Genomic DNA, 18794 nt, shown 5'->3' on the forward strand with positions numbered 1-18794 from the left:
TAAAACAATCTCGCTTTACCCTTAACAAAGGCTAGAGAAAGCGCAAAGTTTAGAAGGCTGATTAAAATCGAAACAAAAACCTAAAACTAGAGTAAAGTCTGTGATTTATAATGATGAAGTAAAAATATTACTTTATCATTATAAATCATTACCGGCACATCACAGTGCTCGGTTCTTCTCTCAGACTGAGAACCACACAATCCAAGAATCCACAGCGCTCACTGGCCAAGTGTAAATTGGTAGATTTCATATGCCTTGGAGAACATTTTGGAGAATTCTCAGACATGTAGGTTTCCCCTTAAACAAACTGATTTCAATTGCTTGAAATGCATCAAATTCTGAAAAGTGACGTGCTTGCCGGGGATCGAAACCGAAGTCTTGCCAACTATAAAGTATACGCTAACGACCTTCAAGAAACTTGTCGCCAAAATCCCACTTACCTATATAAACCAACACTCGATGTAATACATATTGTTTTAATGGATCTCGGTACATAAGTAAGATCACGTGGGACGGCACTAGGACGCGCGTGGGATGCACATGACGCTTTGTAATACCAGATATCAAAGCATAATAATTTACATCCTAAATTATACAATGTTTACTATACACAAACGCTCATTACTCTATTGAAGGATCAAACGTTAGGACAATGACATCCTTATTTTTTGGCAGTGCTCAGCGACCGTGCTGTCAACTGAATGGATTCAATTCCTTTAACAGGAAAATGTTTGTGTGATGAACATGAATGTTTTTAAGAATACGGGTTTTTATCTATATACTATATGTATTTATGTATATTATATTCATCAGCTATCTCAGTGCCCATTAATCACAAGCTATACTTATTTTGGGGCTAGATGGCAATGTGTGTACTGTCGCTGTATATTTATTAATTATTTTGTATATTTTATTAAATTCATAATTACCATCATCATCATCTTTATCACTATGAACATCAAAATCATCATTTTCATTAGCATCGCTGGTTGTCAAGGATTTTTGCCTGGTTACCACCATACCGATAAAGACGTAAGGCTAAGCGATTTGGCATTCCGATACGACTTCGCGTAGAAACCGATTAGGGGTTTAATGTAACTGCCACACCCCGAACTGATTAGCCCTTTACCATCTTAGACTCCATTATCACGTACAACCAGGTGGACTGAAAAAATATATGAAAAAAGAAGACAACTAAAATAAACCAAAAAAAGTACTTGTAGTTTTCGGTAAATTTCTTACCTAGTAAAATCACCATCATATATTTTTGATATATGTAATCATTGTGGCAAAATTACCAATTATTTTCTGCTGGTCTTAATTATATTTTTTCCAGCCCATCTCCAGGATTTACGCAAACAAATCAAGAAAAATATAAAATCAATTCGGTTGAGCCATTTTCAAGTTTTTGTGAAACGTTACGTAAATATATTTGAGTACTCTGTATTTGTCCAAATTATTATGAAAATAAAGCGGTACAACCAATGACCTTAGCGGAAGTCCAATACAATCAAATTAAGAATGAAAGTGATGACGTCAACAAGGAACAGATTATAAATCAGCCCAGCCTGTACATTTATGGCCTGAACCGGCTGCGTGGGCATTTATCAATCTGCAATCGACCTTAATTCAGTGTCATAAAGCCTAAACCATCCACGATTATATCGGCACTGTTGTTAGACGTGACACCGCGAGTTAAAGTCTCATGCTATTTAGTAATCCTTACTTACTAATTTATAATGGTAATTTGACTACTTCTTTAATAACGCGGTATTTTGCTGATATCTTGGTAGAATAGGTGTTAAACTACATCAGCATACTGCTCAAAACATACTGATCACTAGTAAATCTTAAATTACTAGCTTTTGGAATTTAAAAAAAGTTGGTTTCCTGAAGATTATTCGACTTATTTGAAAACGAGATTTTTCCGCGTGTTGTCAAGCTCTTGAAATTGTCATTACTAATTGTAATTGATATTATCCTAAAATTTGGTATTTTTTTTAAATAACAAGACAATCTATAATTAACCATGGAATCCTGCGTTAAATAATAGAACAATGTCAGTACTATTAATTACGAATAGCTACAACTAACTAATACTTAAAAAATATTTAACATATCCGCAGCGTCTTTTACCATCATCAGCCATTGAGGCCTCTTTCAAGCAGCGCCAACTTTTCCTATTTTCGTCTTTCCTCATCCAGCCGATGCCTACCACTTTTCGGAGGTCGTCGCTCCATCTAGTTGGGACACGCGGTCTCCACTCGAGGACCTTTCGACTCCATCGTCCATCGGTCCTCCGACAAACATGACAAGCCCACTGCCACTTTAGTATGCTAACACGAAAGGCGTCTTTTATAATGCAATTTAATTAGTAAAAAAAATCACAATTTATTTAATTATTCGTGATAACTTTATATAAAACATCTGGTAGGCCTTTACTTGTTTATTGAAACGACCGTTTATTTATTTTTTTGTTTAATAAAATAAACAATAATACATCGATTGATAATATCCACTCGATACATCCGCAATACATACATACAGCATGACGCAAACCAAGTAAACCAATCTGTAGACACAACCGCAAGTAACTCTACTATCCATTTCCCACAATTGTTTACATACGCCGAGCAATTTTATGCAAAAACCAGACGCTTTTCCATTTTTAACCTTAGATCGCTTTTCCTAAGTTTCATTTTGACCTAAACCACATTAAGAATTCCGTTCTAGCTTTTGCAATACAGCCTGCAGGTGTCTTAATACACTGGCAATAAGTCCCACTAAAGACATAAGTTAAACTTAAACCGGGTCAAGTTAGCGGTAATTCTCGAGGTCATGAGTTATTCACACCGTGACATTGGAACTACCACGTGCAATGTTGCTAGACAACGAAATAAACAAACAATGGCCCTCATTGGTAAGTTTAACTTCATTCAGCTTTCCTAATACTTGGTTGTAGACGTATTCCCTTTCAAGTCTCCGGAAAGAGTGATTGCGTGTTGGCAGACGCTTTTTTATTATAAAGTTGTATTACTGCGACATTCAAGGGCTTCAGACTTTACGATAACACCCTTTGCTGTTGATCTAGGCTTATAGTGAAACTAAGTATATTTTCTTTTCCTGATCCAAGTGTTTCTTCATTGTGTTACTCCCCATTGAGGAACTTAACGCGCCAATCTAATTCTGTAAAAAGTTATTTAACTATTCGGGTAATTTTACTGTTATTGTCGATTTATTAAAAAGATATATCTGTTAATAAGACATAATGTAAAAAAGAGTTCCTGTTTATGAACTTGTGTTGTTTAAGAGTTGAGTTCTGTAGGCGTGCGAACATAACAAGAATTTGTGAAATTTTCTTTTAAATTTAATAATGGAGTCGAGTAATTTATCTCACACCATTGATCATGGTAATTGGTGGAAACTTAGCCATTGGAGGACACGGCCTCGCGTCGCTTCAGCTTCATTGAAAGGAGCTGATCCAGCGGAAATAAGGAACGGCTGGTTAACTTTACCAGAGTCTCAGGTAAATCGTTGAGCTATTTTTATTTAATTTTAGGCGGCCCTTTTACTCTGCTCCATCGCCATCTGCTAACAGACATGTACCTACCTAGTTGAGATCTTTTTGACGAACCCTTACTCCACGAATCAATATATCTTAGAAAAGTTCCATGGTACCTTACATATTATTGTAATAGGCACTAATGCCATATTTTTATTTATTTTATTCCACTACAAGTTAGCCCGTAACTGAAATTACACCTAAGTGGTAAGTGATGATGCAGTCTTAGATTGTAGGGGGATAACCTCTTGGGGAGTATTGTAGTCATAGCCCTAATAGACACAGCCAAAGCCAAACCAGACCAGAGAAAATTCAGAAATTATAATTTCCGGGTAAATTCACAGCGCACACCATAACGCCAGGGAGGTCGTCGATATTTCCAGCACATTTATTATAAATTTGGTATCTTCAGACGAAGCAACAAACGCTCGTAATAAGCAGAACTGTTACAAATTATAGCTTAGTTTGTAAACTAAATTTACCGATTTATTTTATGGTTTTGGTTTCTCTTACTTGCCATGAAATCTAATCAGATTGTAACTATGCAATGATACCTATTTTAGAGTGCGCTTGCCTAGCAAATAACCATTTACTCTTCATCACAGGTTTTTTATATTCGTCTCGATTTTACAAGATAGGACGCTATCATGATGGATGTGCATTAAGGAACCTTTAGCCTTCGCCTGCCACCTTCCATAAATGAGTAAGCAACTAAGATTCACATGAGTCAAGCGTCCCAGTGCGAAATTTTTTTTTCCTCATCATCGTCATATTAAGCGATCAACTTCCAGAGAGTTGCTCTGGAAGTTGATCGGTTAATATGACGGACAAACGTATTTTGTAGGCAGTTCCAAAAACCATGAGTTGGTGACCGATGAATAAGTTATCATTTTATTTTCATATACTCTGATTACAATCACGAACACTTAACCTATTTTCTTTTAAATATAAGTACAGTTTAAAGTTTTCATTGCAGTCTTCGGAAGCGCTACTATTGATCCGAATAAAACCTTTGGAATAATTTATTTCCTTCACCCGATGACCTTTGAGTAAATGAATATGACAATAGTTTAACGATTTGTTTTTCTAATTTTACAAAGTCTGCTATCAAATTACTTTAGTTAACAGGGTTTTTTGTAGGTAGATACGATAATAATAAAGCAACAATATATTGCTTTTAACGCTTTGTCCGAAAATCAATACCTGTTACGAAAATTGAACCAACAAGAGACCGAAATACTTTGTTCTTTACAAAGCCCCTGTAAAAGGTGTTTTGATTTAGGGAATCGTTTATCGTTAAAGTTTTCGATAGGCCGGGTATATAAAATGAAGATAAATTACTTAACTCCGTCGTTAGTGAAAAAAGGCATTATTGTCTTTACATAATGTGTTAGATCCACAGTTACTGTTATCTTTTAGTCACGAAGCTAGACACCTATAGTTACTAACAACGTGCAATAAACAACTATTTGCATGAGTCCTTTAAAGCGATAACAATAAAGACGGCACGCTAAGTTAGTCAGCGCGGGTCTGTTACATCACACACCTTGCCGTGATGTGACTCAGCACCGTATATGGAGAATGCGAAACGAGATTGTAAAAAAAAAATCTTTTGTTTGGTCACCTTTGGAACACGATCAGATTTTGATGGATCGTATTGCATTAACTGAAACGTAAGGTCATCTGCCAAAGTTACCAGATTTATTAATATAATTACATTATTTGATTACTTTGTCTTACTTACAATCAACACTGAAATTCTAACTAAAGGTTTTTATATTTTTAAATGTCGTCTTAAACAATAAATATTGTCTGAATATTTAAGAGGTGATAGCCTAGTGGTTTGGACTTCGTCTTTACTTTCGGGGGGGCCGAATTCGAATCCTAGCACGCAGACTTTGTTATTTGCGTTTTAAGCAATTAAAATATCACTAACGGTGAAAGAAAACATCGTGAGGAAACCTGCATGCCTGAGATTTCTCCATAATCATCTCTAAGGCTTGTTAAGCCCACCAAATCCGCACTGAGACAAGTTTAGACCATTGTCCACCACCGCTGGTCGCCAGCGAAGAGTTTAGACTACGGTCTAAACTCTAAACTTCTCATTGTGGTAGGAGACCCGCAGGGTGATCTCGTGACAGGCTTCCGACAGGCGTAAGTCTCCCAATCAATGCTGTCAAACGTCACTTTAATATATTTTTTGTATGAAAAATGTATTTATTCCTATTGTTAATTATGTGTGTATTACATGTGTATGTAATGCAAAAGTGACGGTTGGTAGCGGTAATAGCGAAATTTACGCCAATTAACTAACGATAGTCGCAAGACTGTCGTGAGATACGAAATAACCCTGCCGATCCATACTAATGAGGAAGGAATCTCAGGAAGAAAATACTCATCAGAAACAGAGTCCTCGACTAACAAGACCAAAAACAAGTAATTATAGTTTATTAACAAAAACCGATTACCTATCCAAAAATTGCGGACATAAAATTAATCAAACAGTCAACTCAAACTGCAGATCGTGATCTTCCCTATCACGAGTTAAGGTCGATGACTGTCGATGAGTCATATAGTTTAATGTGTGCCTTGTATGGTCATTGTTCGAGATCGGCTCCGGCATTAGGCGTTCGCCTTGGACTAGGTAAATATCTAAATTGTTGCTTAAACCTGACACTATTAAAATTAACTTTAACAGGTTCGTTATTAAGCATAGATTGACCGATATTTTAGATACCTGTTTTGAGCTTAATATCGGTATTAATGCGGACCTAGAATAAGGCAAACAAGATGTGGTGATATATCGAGAATAAATAAACTGCAGTTTCCCGGACCGATTTCGGCCACGGTGGTCAATCTCCGAAGATCTTGTCGGAGATATTGCACTTAGTGCACAAGTGCGCATACACTTGTGTACTCTGTATTCTCTCATAGTCCAATGGGAAGACAGATCCCAGACGATGGGAAATAGATCAGGCGCCCAAACACGGAGGTGAATCAATAAGAATGTATTTATAGAAAACTCCAATATTATATATTGGCTCGAAACGGGGATCGAACCTAGGAAGACGTGGCTGCTCTCGACCATGTTAAACACTAAAACATCGAGGCATAATAATAATAATCGCCAATAATATTTCAATAACTATCAGAGTTTCTTGAAGCCGAGAATCGACGTGTGTTTAGAATGTTCCGTATTCGACTGGTAATAGTTATAAAATTATTTTCCGCTTTGACACACTGAAACTCTACAATGAAACTCTATTGAAGCTGCATCAAAAAAACGATATTCATAAAATAACGATATAGATATACCTAATATACCTATGTAATCATGCAGCAGTGTTTTGACTCTTGTACTACTTACTTACCGTTTCTTTCTATTTTCGCTGGTATCACCAAATCACTTAAAATTTCAATTAACACGTCTAACTTCTCAAGGTTCTCGTTGTACTCGTTGTATCCAAAGACGTAATGAATACTAAACACTAAAATTTAATGTAAGTGTGTAAGTGCCCCGTTACTCCTACATTGTTCAATATAATTAACCGAAAGATCATTGTAACGAATGCCTAACACTTAACAGTAAGAAGAATGCCACTGTACATGTTAATTGTGTTCATTTAGATAATCGTGAGTCGTTATCTAGCACCGAGTCGACGAAGTACGTACAAGTTAAGTCCTCAACAGTCAACATGGTTGCTACCTTAGCGGTTGTATCCTCTTATAGAACAGAACATAATTTTGAAAAGTCCGTATTTTGTCCATTCCTTTGTGTCAAACTAAGTATAAACTTCGTTACTGTATTTTCAATTTTTCCAAAATACATACTTTGGTTTTTTTGGTGCAAGTTTACATAATTGCTCATGCTCAGTGCTTCCACAAATTTTGTCAAAGACGTCAAAATTATTATAGGTATTATAGGTATAGGTATATTATTGAAGGTAGTTAAAAAATATTTTAACGGAGTAAACGTGAGATTTACTATGATTTTGATTTATAAATTGATGAGAACCTTCCAGAACTCTATCTATAGAATGAAAATGATTACCTACCTAATCGTACAAATATCAAAATAATAATAACTTAGTCAAAAAATTTAAGAAAAAGTGAAAAAAAAATGAAAAACAAAGAATTCAGAGAAAATGAGAAGAAGAAACAGGAAATCGACTTAGAACCTACTCCATTTCAACCTCCTTTATTCAAATTAATAGTAGTGCAAGTACTTATTAGTGGACCGAAGGAAGTGCGCTTTCCGATCAAAGCTATCAAGCATTTATCAATGTTTAAACGAGGTTGTTATTTATTCTAATCAACATCTGAAAGGCTACCAGTTTTATATGGAGTGATTGCCATCAGATGACTGCAATTTGCAGCTTACAGATTAAAATAAATATCCACTTATGGTATCCAGATATATCACGGTCAGTGCTCCGTCAGGAACGGAGAAATATGGCTTGGATATTATATAGATATTATTTGATGTGTACTTATTAGATTTACTGTTTCGTTCGACCATATAGCAGTATTCCTAGCGTATATAACGAGCAAAAAGGTTAGTCATAATCATAAGGTGGTGGCAAAATTCTATTACAGGTACAAGTATGAAAAAAGTGCCATTATTCACCAACATGGAAAACATTGGTGTACAAAATATCTAAATTAACTAAAACGAAAAGACGCTTGCGATTATAAATCATTTTAGCGAAGAATAATGCAAGTTGCACAACAAAACTATGTAACCCAATAAATTACGATATGACTTATTGGGTTACATAGTTATATATATGTCTTACATAGTCATAACTGTCAATAATTGTAGAATTGAACGCCTCTAATATTCTGAGGTTGTTTGTTTTGAACTAAATTACATCATAACTAAATATAATATCCAAAGAGGAAAGAGGCATATAATTATATTATTTGTAACATAACAGGTACAACAACAAACGGAAAATTAAGAACCTGGGATCTATTTTAACAACAACAGCAGCAGTAGACGAAGATGACACAGACAAAGAGTGAACAGCGCATGTCTACGGTGGCAAGCTTTATCTAGAGTCATCTGTGATAACAGAATACCTGTAACAAGACTGAATAAAGTGCGCAATGAGCACATCAAAGGGAGGATAAGGGAAGGAATGAGCCTCCACCTCCTGAAGGTGAAAAAAGGAGAGAACGCCCTGCTTCTACGTGGTGGACGAAGGTGGCCAAAGATATTAAAAAACAGTTCTGATTGAAGAAACACGCAGAGTGATGACGTATCTCACAACAGGCTTGCGACAGTCGTAAATCTCGCACGACGCTTGACAGCAAGGATTGCAAGATTTACGCCTCTTGCAAGCCTAGCCTAGCCTGTCTTCAGATATGTAATCATCCTGCCGATCCCAAATGATGGGATAAGACTCGAGCAAAGAAGACCTGTTTATATAAAGGCAAGATAGAAGGGGAACGTAGTCTCGCATATGTTTGATGTGAGACATGCTCCGTTAATTAAAGCGAATTGCGATCGTTTGAGTGAATACGCTAATCGATTCCGATGGCCACATCGATTACAATGTGTGAATTGTGTGAATTGACAATTGAACATATTGATGTAAGTAGAAGACTTTTAGATATACGTAACAGCAATATTAAGATGTTGTTCCGAAATGCGATTCATACAACGTAATTAACTAGCTACTAGATGTTGCCGGGTTCTTCGTCCGCGGAGAGTATGGTTTTCTACAAATCCCGTGCGAACCGTTGATTTTCCTGAGATAAACTCAAACTCTGATCTGATTTATTCAACTAACTCCTTGCCAAAAATTAAGTTGATTGGTTGCAGTTACGGCGTACGGGGCGGCGAATATATTATATAATTCTTAACCGCAGGTCTATCTGATTAATTGTTTATCCGATGTAGGTACATTATTTAATAAGATTTTCTTGACTGAATTTTTTTCAGTCAAGAAAATCCCTGTCCCTATACCTATACCTATACCTACTAATATTATAAATATCAATGTCAGTTTGTTTGTAACGCTTCCACGCAAAAACTTTTAACCGATCGTCATGAAACTTTGTGCACATATTCTTGAAGTGTTAGAAGTAATATAGGCATTAAGTTCGCTTCCATTGGGAGAGAGGATGAAAGTGTTTGACGAATTTACACCATAACTACGACAAATTATAACCGATTTAAACAATTATTTTTGTACTACAAAGGTTATAATATGTGTTTAATTTTGCCCAAACTGTGGTTGGAGATAGAGGACAGAACTCCTCAGCGGACAGCAGCAAACCTTATTTTAAGGCTTAGCGATACTAGATACTTAAAATTTTTTTAGAACTACAATTAAATTTAATGCCACATCAAAAACAAAATTATATTATTCATTAAAATTTTGTATAAATAATAAAATTTATTTAAGTGATTACTGATTAGGCAAGCTAGGCTACTGATTAGAGGCAGCTAAAATTTGCGATAAAAGCGAAACGATACCTAAGTCAAACAGTCAAATAGATTTATTTTCTAATGACCTTGAGTATCGCAATTAAATCTTGCGGAAGCGGTAGCCGGTACTCAACAGAACAATAAAGTCTCCGGTCGGCAGGTTGCCCTGTTCAGCGATGCGTGGGCACGGACCTCCCACGTCCTAGCCGCTTGCCTTTTCTTTCTACTACTTTATTTTAATTTATCGGCCCCGCTGGTGGAGTGGTGGGCGTTGTGGTCTAAAAGGAGAACGAATTCAATCTCCAGAAGAGGCAATTTGGAAATTTACAATTCTTTAATTTTCATTGGTTGGCCTCGCTTCGTCCATAACTCGCATCCTAGCGCCAAAAAAGTGTTGCCAAGCGATTTAGCGTTACGGTACTTCGAAACCGATTAGGGGTATAGATTTCATCGTCGGGGGTTAAAAATTGGTATTCGTATTGAAATTTTATTTTACGGTTTCTTTGATCATGGAATAACATGGGATACTTTTTGTTTCGAAAAAACTACTTGTCCTAAGAAACTATCGCATCTATTATGCAAGTAATATTTTCGTATTTTTATCTTTATATATATATTTCTTGTGTGTTGTGTGTATGTCACTGAACTCCTCCTAAACGGCCGGACCGATTTGAATGAATTTTTCGGTATGCGTTTGGGTGGCACCCTGGATGGTTTAGATTCACAAATCAGCCCGACAGATGGCGCTGGGGTCCGCTAGTTTATTAATAAGTACTTAGTATTATTTTTCCATTGCCTTGATAATATCTGATCACCATTTAACGTTGATATCATCATCAACACATTCGACCTCGACCTCGAGAGACCTCGAGGTGGGCTAGTAGCTCTCAGAATCAGAAGGCCGTAATCCAAGACACTGGACGAGTGCGGTCTTTCAATTTCGTTAGCGATCACATAATCAAAAAATTGGTACGTTGGTCGATTTGTTACTATGTTCGAATAAAGATGTCGGGGTATCCGTTACGATTCCCGGGTCAGGTCTTTAATTGTTTTTTATTGAGCTAGTCCTTAGTATATCTATTTGTCTACAGGCACGGTTCCAACAGAAGCAACTCCAGGAGCGTGAACTGAAAATCGCTTCACTGTACGAATCACAGCAAGCGAGGGCACTAGACCGCGTCCGGCACTCGCCCAGCAATGGCGTGGGGACCACTCCGCCGCAACCGACCGTCACGCACCAGCCGGGAAAGGTATCTTATATTTAATGTTCACTTGTCCATACGCTGACGTACGTCCTAGAAGCTTGCAAAAAATCTGATCACCTGAGCTATTTTGAACAGCCACACATAGATATTTTACTTATTTTCCCAAAAAATAAAACCAGGGACTATTCACAAGCACTAAACCGATGTTAACAAAATGATACAAAACCAGGATACCTAGCAACCTGGAGACACAAATAGGATATTATATCCATGGCAAAAAAAATCCCGCAGGATTTTTAAAACATGCAGACGAAGTCGCTGGTAAATGTATATTTGTTACTTTATATTCTTTCAGTGATAGTAGCTCTGTATTTGACTTATGCATCCAGTGGAATGAAATTATTGGGCATAAAGTCCAACATACAATGATAATAAGTAAGCACAAATTGATTGCTCGGGTTCTTTTCAATTCATTTTGCATACTTCTATTTATGGACCCGTAAATACACTAACCAAGTTATACCGCTCTACCATAATCAGTTCTCATATGCCAAATAAGTATTTTATTTACTAACCTAAACTTCTGGGACATGACGGCAACTATCTATCTACTGCTGTCGATATGCGTTATTTTTATTAAGGCGATTTCTGATCGTAAGAAGGTACTTATGTAGTTTATTAGAGAAAGTATTAAGGATTAAAATCATAAAAATCAATATAAATGAATATGGGTTAATTTGATCTAATCTTCCATTATTTCAGGTGCGACAAATGTTCGAAGAAAGGCGAACAAAAGCCGGAATCGATAAAAGCTATCCGCTTCAACCAATACAGAACACTGAACGCACGCCGCCACGGAAAAGCTTGCCGAATGGCTACCCTAAAGTATCCTCGACGACTAAAACCTCCGTGACCGAGAAGAAGACTGTCAAAACATATACGAACTTCAGCTCGCACAGTGTTAAGAAACAAAATGTGACCACTCAGGTAAAGTTATAAATATAGGTAAACTCGTGGTAATAGGTGGGATACATAGCACGAAGAATCGATTGAAGATGAGGTCTCAAGATGCTAGAAAATGATAAATCTCCCTAAAAAAGACCTCAATCGGCTATAGCTTGTACAATAGTACTTAGCTCGGCTAAAGATAGCCCTCTGAAGTTTGCGCATGTACTACCGTCTCCTAAAGTAAGACGCATTCACTTGTGACATACTTTAGTCCAGTCAATTCATATCGCGCATACTCCAAAAACGCGTCACACAAATCTTTAAAGAAAGCCTACCCTTATATCTTAAAAATGGCACCCTGGCTTCCGCAGAACGAGGCAACTTTTTGAAATTCCTATATCATTAATATTTGAAATAAACTTTTACAAGTTTGCAGCTTTTCCGGACATATTCCCCTTTAGAATGAAGAGTACTTTCGTCAATATTATCAAATGATTAAAAGTGTATATCACTTGTTAAAAGTGTATTTCACTTGTTAAACTTATATTTCATTTGTTAAACTTATATATAAATTTTATTATTGGAAAGGATTTATAGATACTCTTTCTTCAGGTTCTGAAAATTGACAACAATATGATTAACGGTTCTGGTGACCTTAACCACAATCACGAAATGGACTCGAATACACAGAAAATAATGGTAAGACAACCAAAGTCTATCTCTACAAATTTATTTACTTTTTACAACTTTTTTTGCTTGAACATGGTACAGAAACATATATGTTAAGCGTAATTCATGATATAACATGATATATCCGGCCAAGATTGGCGTACAAAAATCATTATAATTTTTTAAAACTAATAGGTAATAATATTACGATATTATGACTATGCAACAAATATTAAAACATGTCCTCAAATGTAAGCCAATGCCAAAATGTATATTCAAGTTGATAAATTTTCCTAATGTTATATAATTTTTAAAATTAACCTAAATATTCACTTAAAACATAATAACATTGGTTCAGAAGATGCTTTTTCAATTTATTTTTAAAAATATTAAAATTATTTGTCTTAATGAGATCCAACTGTAGTTTATTGTATAGCTTAGGTAACAAAACATTAGCTTTTGCTATACGAGTATTTAACAGTTTTTGATGGAGGCATAAGAAGCTTATCTTTATGGCGCTCTCTATTACAATGCTTATAATATAAATGCATTTTCTTTTTTACGAACAGTAATGATTCTTAAAATAAATGTATAACAAAGGTAATGTAAGGACTTTAAAATACGGCCTACAGCTGTCAGTTTGTTTCTAGCCACATATTGATGTAACACACTTTTTTGCGCTTTGAACACGTACTCTCCAGCTAAACTAAATTAATATTTAACGTAATTATTGATTATTATTTTATATAACACAAAGGACTTGTTGAACGAATTCGAATAAAGTTTGGCAGAGATAGACAACGTTCTGAGTTCTTCTTATCCCAAGAAAACAAAACTACACAAACACAACTATCATAAAAATAAATTTCCCTCAGCCAAACACCAACGGTGAAATCATTCCATCAGTCGACGAAACGGATCACGTAGATAATGAAAACAATGACATGATTGAGAACGAAACATTTCCTGAAGCGCTCGCCCCTACGCCAACACCACGATCCCCTCAACCTGTCGTAGAAATTAAAAGGCCGCAAAGAAGGTAAGATTCCATTTAATTTCCATCTCTTTTATTTCTCTAATAATGCAGGTAGGTACCTATATATTTTTTTTAACGTTTTAGATTCATTGTTATGCATGCGATCAGTTAAATTTATTTTTAAGATAAAAAAAGAGTAAAAAGTAACAGTTAAAAAAAAGACAACTCAGCCCTTTTCTTTACTAACATCCATAAACTACTAGTACATTGACCTCTCGTTAATGCAATTTCACTAGTAAATTATGACGTTTCCTGATATTAGAGTGGGTGATATAAGTATAAGTGATAATTGTATTGTATTGGTCCAAATTCCCTCTAAACCATTCACAGTTATTAAAAATCGCCGTAAATTATTTAGAACATGGAATTTCATCAGAGAGTGCGTTGCCACTCCAATAGTACTTAAAGGAGTTCAAATCACTGTTTGAAGAGTTACCATCCTATGTCTTTTTCCCCATGAGGCTAGCTGAGTCGTGACACGCGCAAGGGTCAACGAATTAGAATTGATCTATCATGTAGAGCGGCGAACAAAAAATAGAATATAGTTGAACAAAGCATAGAATTTGGAAAAGACCTGTAGATTACGCTATAGTCTACGAATTGTGACAGTTTCTGCGGTATGGTATAGGTATACAGATGAAAAATGTTTAGTCTAAATTAACATGAAGATATAGTTTTAGTGGGGATTCTAACACTTCTGGAAAGTATTCTTATGGCGAAGTAGGTGCCTCCTGGACTGTTAGATTCACAGAAAGTTTGGTTATTTGTTTGATGACAGTGTTAAAATATCTCCTCTACCGAAGAAATGAGTTCCATTCAGTCTTGTTTCCAGAAGTCCAGCTGCTGCGCCAAGACCTAAAAGTCCAGTAAAAAGTAAACCTGCAGCGGCAGTCGCAGCACCACCACGAAGAGTTGTCAGTGAGAATAGGGTATGTGAGGATTTGTTTTGAATTCAATTTTAGTAGTAGTTCTAGAGCTTATTGTGACAGGCTCAAAAAAAATATTCAAAATTCATTTATTTCAAGTAGGCCTAATATAAACACTTTTGAAACGTCAACTCTGTCTGTTTGTAGTGACTCTACCACCGGTTCGGAAGGCAGATTCTACCGAAAAGAAGCCGGCAAGAAACACAGCAGTTGCTCTTTTCCAATATCAAGAATTTACATTTTACATTTTAAAATTCATTTTTCTACCTTGTGAGAGATGAAAGCGGCGCCGGATGCTTCCAAGCAACCTTGTCATTACGAAATTCATCAATTGTATAATAACCTCGCTGTAATAAATGTGTTTTAACACATTCTTTAAACTTATGCATTGGTAGTTCCAAAATTACCTTAGGAATCAATCTCGTCCGGGGAAGTACTACCGCCATGTATATTCCTGCCAGTATGACTAAAGCCACATTAGGCTTAACACCTACGCCTCCTATACCTACTTCACTAGAGGCGATGGTTTTTCACTTACTTTAAGTTTAAGTGGGACATCTACTTGGTTCGTCAATTGCTACTATATAAAAATATGGAGCACGTAATATATTCAGTCCGTTTGTCCATTTCTACAACATGCGAATTACGTGAGAAGCTTGAATTGTACGAAATTGCATAATTTGCATCTCGATATCAATTTGTTACCTCCACTAGTCAAACTTAAAACCTTAAAATAACGAATGAAAAATTAAAGCTATGTCAAAATGATGTTGACGTTTCCGTTTTTAAAACCCAAGAAAATGTAAATGTCACTTTTGTTATTAAAATGTATTGAACGTTGATCTGAAAAATGAAATAAAATTAACAGTGAGTAGTGCTGGTTTACAAAATTTTAATGAACCGTGCATGTTGTTCAGGTACCGCCGCGGGAGACCAATAAGCCCAAGGGGGCCATGCAGCGCGGACCGGTGAGTATTACTTCATACCTGTTGTACCTTAACCACAGATCAGGTATCTGGTGTAGTTTTTGAGGCAAGTTACACGGTACCTATCCCTGCACAGCTAGCTTGTGCAGGAGACATTTCCTCAGAGAGCAGTGAACAGAGCAACGGACTGACGTTATTTTTGTATCGTGATAGTCTATGGGCCGGAGAGTGATATGGGCTACTTTTTATCCCGGAAAGGTTAGCACGCGAGCGAAACCAAGGGTTATATCTAAATAATACAAGAGTAATGTAAGTTAAACGCTGTGGTAGCCTTGTGGGTAAGGCTTGGCTTGCCTTTTGTGAAAACCGAGTTCGAGCCACGGTACGCACCCCTGACTTTTCGAAGTTATGTGCGTTCTATTAGGCATTTTAAATGTAACTTGCTTTGAACGGTGAAGGAAATCATCGTGAGGAAACCTGCATACCCAAGAGTTCTCCATAATCTTCTCAACGGCGTGTGAAGTCTACCAATACGCACTTGGCCAGCGTAGTAGACTGTGGCCTAAAAACCCTTTTTTGAAAGAAAGAAAGAAAAAAATATTTTTTACATTGCGCCACACATTACAATATTCACGGACACCACACATGTTATGTGTTGCACAACCTAGAAAAAAGGTGCCAGCTAAGCATTCAGCTTTTCATTATGGAATGAGACCCGTGCTCTGTAGTGGGCCGGCAATGGGTTGATGTGAAGATGATAACGCTCTTTAGAACATTAGTTTTAGGATTATAATATAAAATCTCACGAAGCATCTGCGTTTCTTGCACATGTTCCCACGCAAGCTTTAAATTTGAATATAAATGATGCTATACAATGCTAAACTGGTTAGACTAAAAATTTTAAAGTAGCATAGAGATATAATGTCTCAGATAGATTATGTTTTTTGTTTCAATATTTTATTTTATTTCAGGTACTTAGAAACAATCCAGTCACGGTAAATATTTTTTTTGTATTCTTTCGATAGTTACCTTTTATTTTATAATTAGTGGGTACACAATAATATTGATTATTTCTAAGTTACCAGGTTCATATGATTTCGCCCAACCGCAATGATTCACACAAAACGATATAATTAGAAAACTATTCTCTGTTTTCATATTTCAGCCCATAGTGATTCTCTTCCTTAGCTGCCGTCAACATTTGATGGGACACTACCGTAACTGCACTTTCACAAGCGTTATACTCTCAAATCTTTTGCATTCATAAGCGTCAATCCAGCTTAGTTCCAAAACTGCAGGAACATTCACCTTGGCAAGCACTCCGCGACTAAACATAAAATGAGTTATTGGATTTCTTTATTTCAGAACTCGCAACCGTCGAGCGGATCAAACAAATCCCGTTCGGCTCCGACGGCCAATAGCGCTGTCCCGAGCGAGGGTGGCTGCACAGTGTGCGGCCGACACTTCGCGCCTGACCGGCTCCCGAAGCACCAAGAGATCTGCCGCAAGACGCACACCAAGAAACGCAAGCCCTTTGACGTGCTCAAGCACCGTCTGGCCGTGTGTACTTCCTCCATACAATTTTATTCCACAGCTATAGCATCCTCACGTAAGACAGATTTCGACCTTGATGCCATTTGGGTCACAGGCGATCTTTTTCAAGTTTCCGGATTAGTTAATACATAGTCTTATTAACCAATTTTCTGTCCAACTAATGAACTCATCTTCCTCTGAGGCCTGGCCGACTCTGACGAGATCTTCAACGATTTAAGCGAAGCGAAATATTTTTCTGATATTTGCGGAATTAATACACAACAGATTTTCTTTTTACAAACTTTCTATTGTCTGCCCTATTACGGAGATTTTCCGGTGTTTCTATCTTCAGAGTACCTGCGTCTCCTTTTTTTTTAAGCATTTTTACTTGTCTTTACAGGGCACAGAAGCGGAACCGTTTATCAATAAGCTACGCAAGGGCACTCCATCGACAACGAAGGTGCAACAGAAGAACCTCAATAGCAACTGGCGGCAGAAGCACGAGGAGTTCATTCAAGCAATTCGGGCGGCCAAGCAGGTTCAAGCACATCTTGACGCGGGAGGTTAGTATTAACTTTCGCGCATAACAAAATCACTTTTTGACGTAGCCAGAAGTCCAGGGAAGTATTACCGCCATGTTTAGTTCTGGTCTAAAAGGCGCGGTTGCCTTGATAGTTAGTCTTTGGTTGATAGATAGGGCAGAACCATATCACCCCTCAGAGGTTTTGCTCCGTTTATAGGCGTCTGTTCTCGGCCAGGCGGGCCAATTAATAAAATAACAATACTTTACCTAAACACACAATTATGTCTTGAATATATCTGCCTTTAAAACGTGTACCAACTTTCCGATGCATTCCAGGAAAACTCAGTGACCTTCCACCGCCGCCACCATCAGAGAATCCTGACTACGTGCAGTGCCCTCACTGCAAACGACGCTTCAACCAGTCGGCGGCTGAGAGACACGTACCAAAGTGTGCCAGCTTTCAATTCAACAAATCCAAGCAACCTCCCAAAAGGAGATAACTATTTAAACGCGGGCGTATCAACTTTACACTTTGGAGTTTACAAGAAGGATTTATGGAAACTCATAACAGAGGATTAAGAAAACAGTGAACTAAAGAATCTAACAACTGGCTAGTGATTGATAAATTGGTCTCCTAATTATATTAAGTAGGTGAAATCTTTAAAACTCATTAGAAATGATCAGTGGTAAAAGTACATCGATATAATCCTTTTTCTGTTCCTTTCATCAAACCTAACTTGGTTAAGTCCTAAACTAGTTTAAACCATCATCATAACCTAAAATATTTCTTAATAAAAAATAATCCTCATCAATAAGTGAGGTTGATATGGACAAATCAGCTGTATCGAGTAAATCAACGCAGATTATTACATCAAGAACTAATATCTATTGTGATACTTTGGTTCAAGCCATCTTCACTTGCGCTCTGATCTACCTAATTAAATGCTTCTTCGACATCGTAACTCCCAACGTTCAAAATTGAATCTTGAGAAAAAAGAAAATTGGTTCAAGCTTGGTCAACTTGTGGATA

The 18794-nt window shown here is 36.8% G+C and overlaps 1 protein-coding gene across 2 annotated transcripts in view; it reads left to right on the forward strand.

Moving 5' to 3' along the window:
- The window catches only part of LOC120631956 (zinc finger C2HC domain-containing protein 1C), a 41530-nt gene extending 23055 nt beyond the window's left edge, over positions 1-18475 (forward strand). Inside the window, exons 2-11 of one of the 2 annotated variants that reach the window (XM_039901667.1) lie at positions 11090-11248; positions 11966-12190; positions 12764-12850; positions 13696-13859; positions 14677-14785; positions 15700-15750; positions 16680-16703; positions 17074-17268; positions 17642-17804; positions 18101-18475. In XM_039901667.1, the coding sequence (XP_039757601.1) occupies positions 11090-11248; positions 11966-12190; positions 12764-12850; positions 13696-13859; positions 14677-14785; positions 15700-15750; positions 16680-16703; positions 17074-17268; positions 17642-17804; positions 18101-18264 (1341 nt within the window). In that variant the 3' untranslated portion in view covers positions 18265-18475. The remainder of the gene's footprint in view (positions 1-11089; positions 11249-11965; positions 12191-12763; positions 12851-13695; positions 13860-14676; positions 14786-15699; positions 15751-16679; positions 16704-17073; positions 17269-17641; positions 17805-18100) is intronic. The other variant, XM_039901668.1, reaches the window with a different exon arrangement.
- Positions 18476-18794: the final 319 nt, after the last annotated feature.

The sequence above is a fragment of the Pararge aegeria genome, chromosome 19 (genome assembly GCF_905163445.1).
Source record: "Pararge aegeria chromosome 19, ilParAegt1.1, whole genome shotgun sequence".
Lineage (NCBI taxonomy): Eukaryota > Metazoa > Arthropoda > Insecta > Lepidoptera > Nymphalidae > Pararge > Pararge aegeria.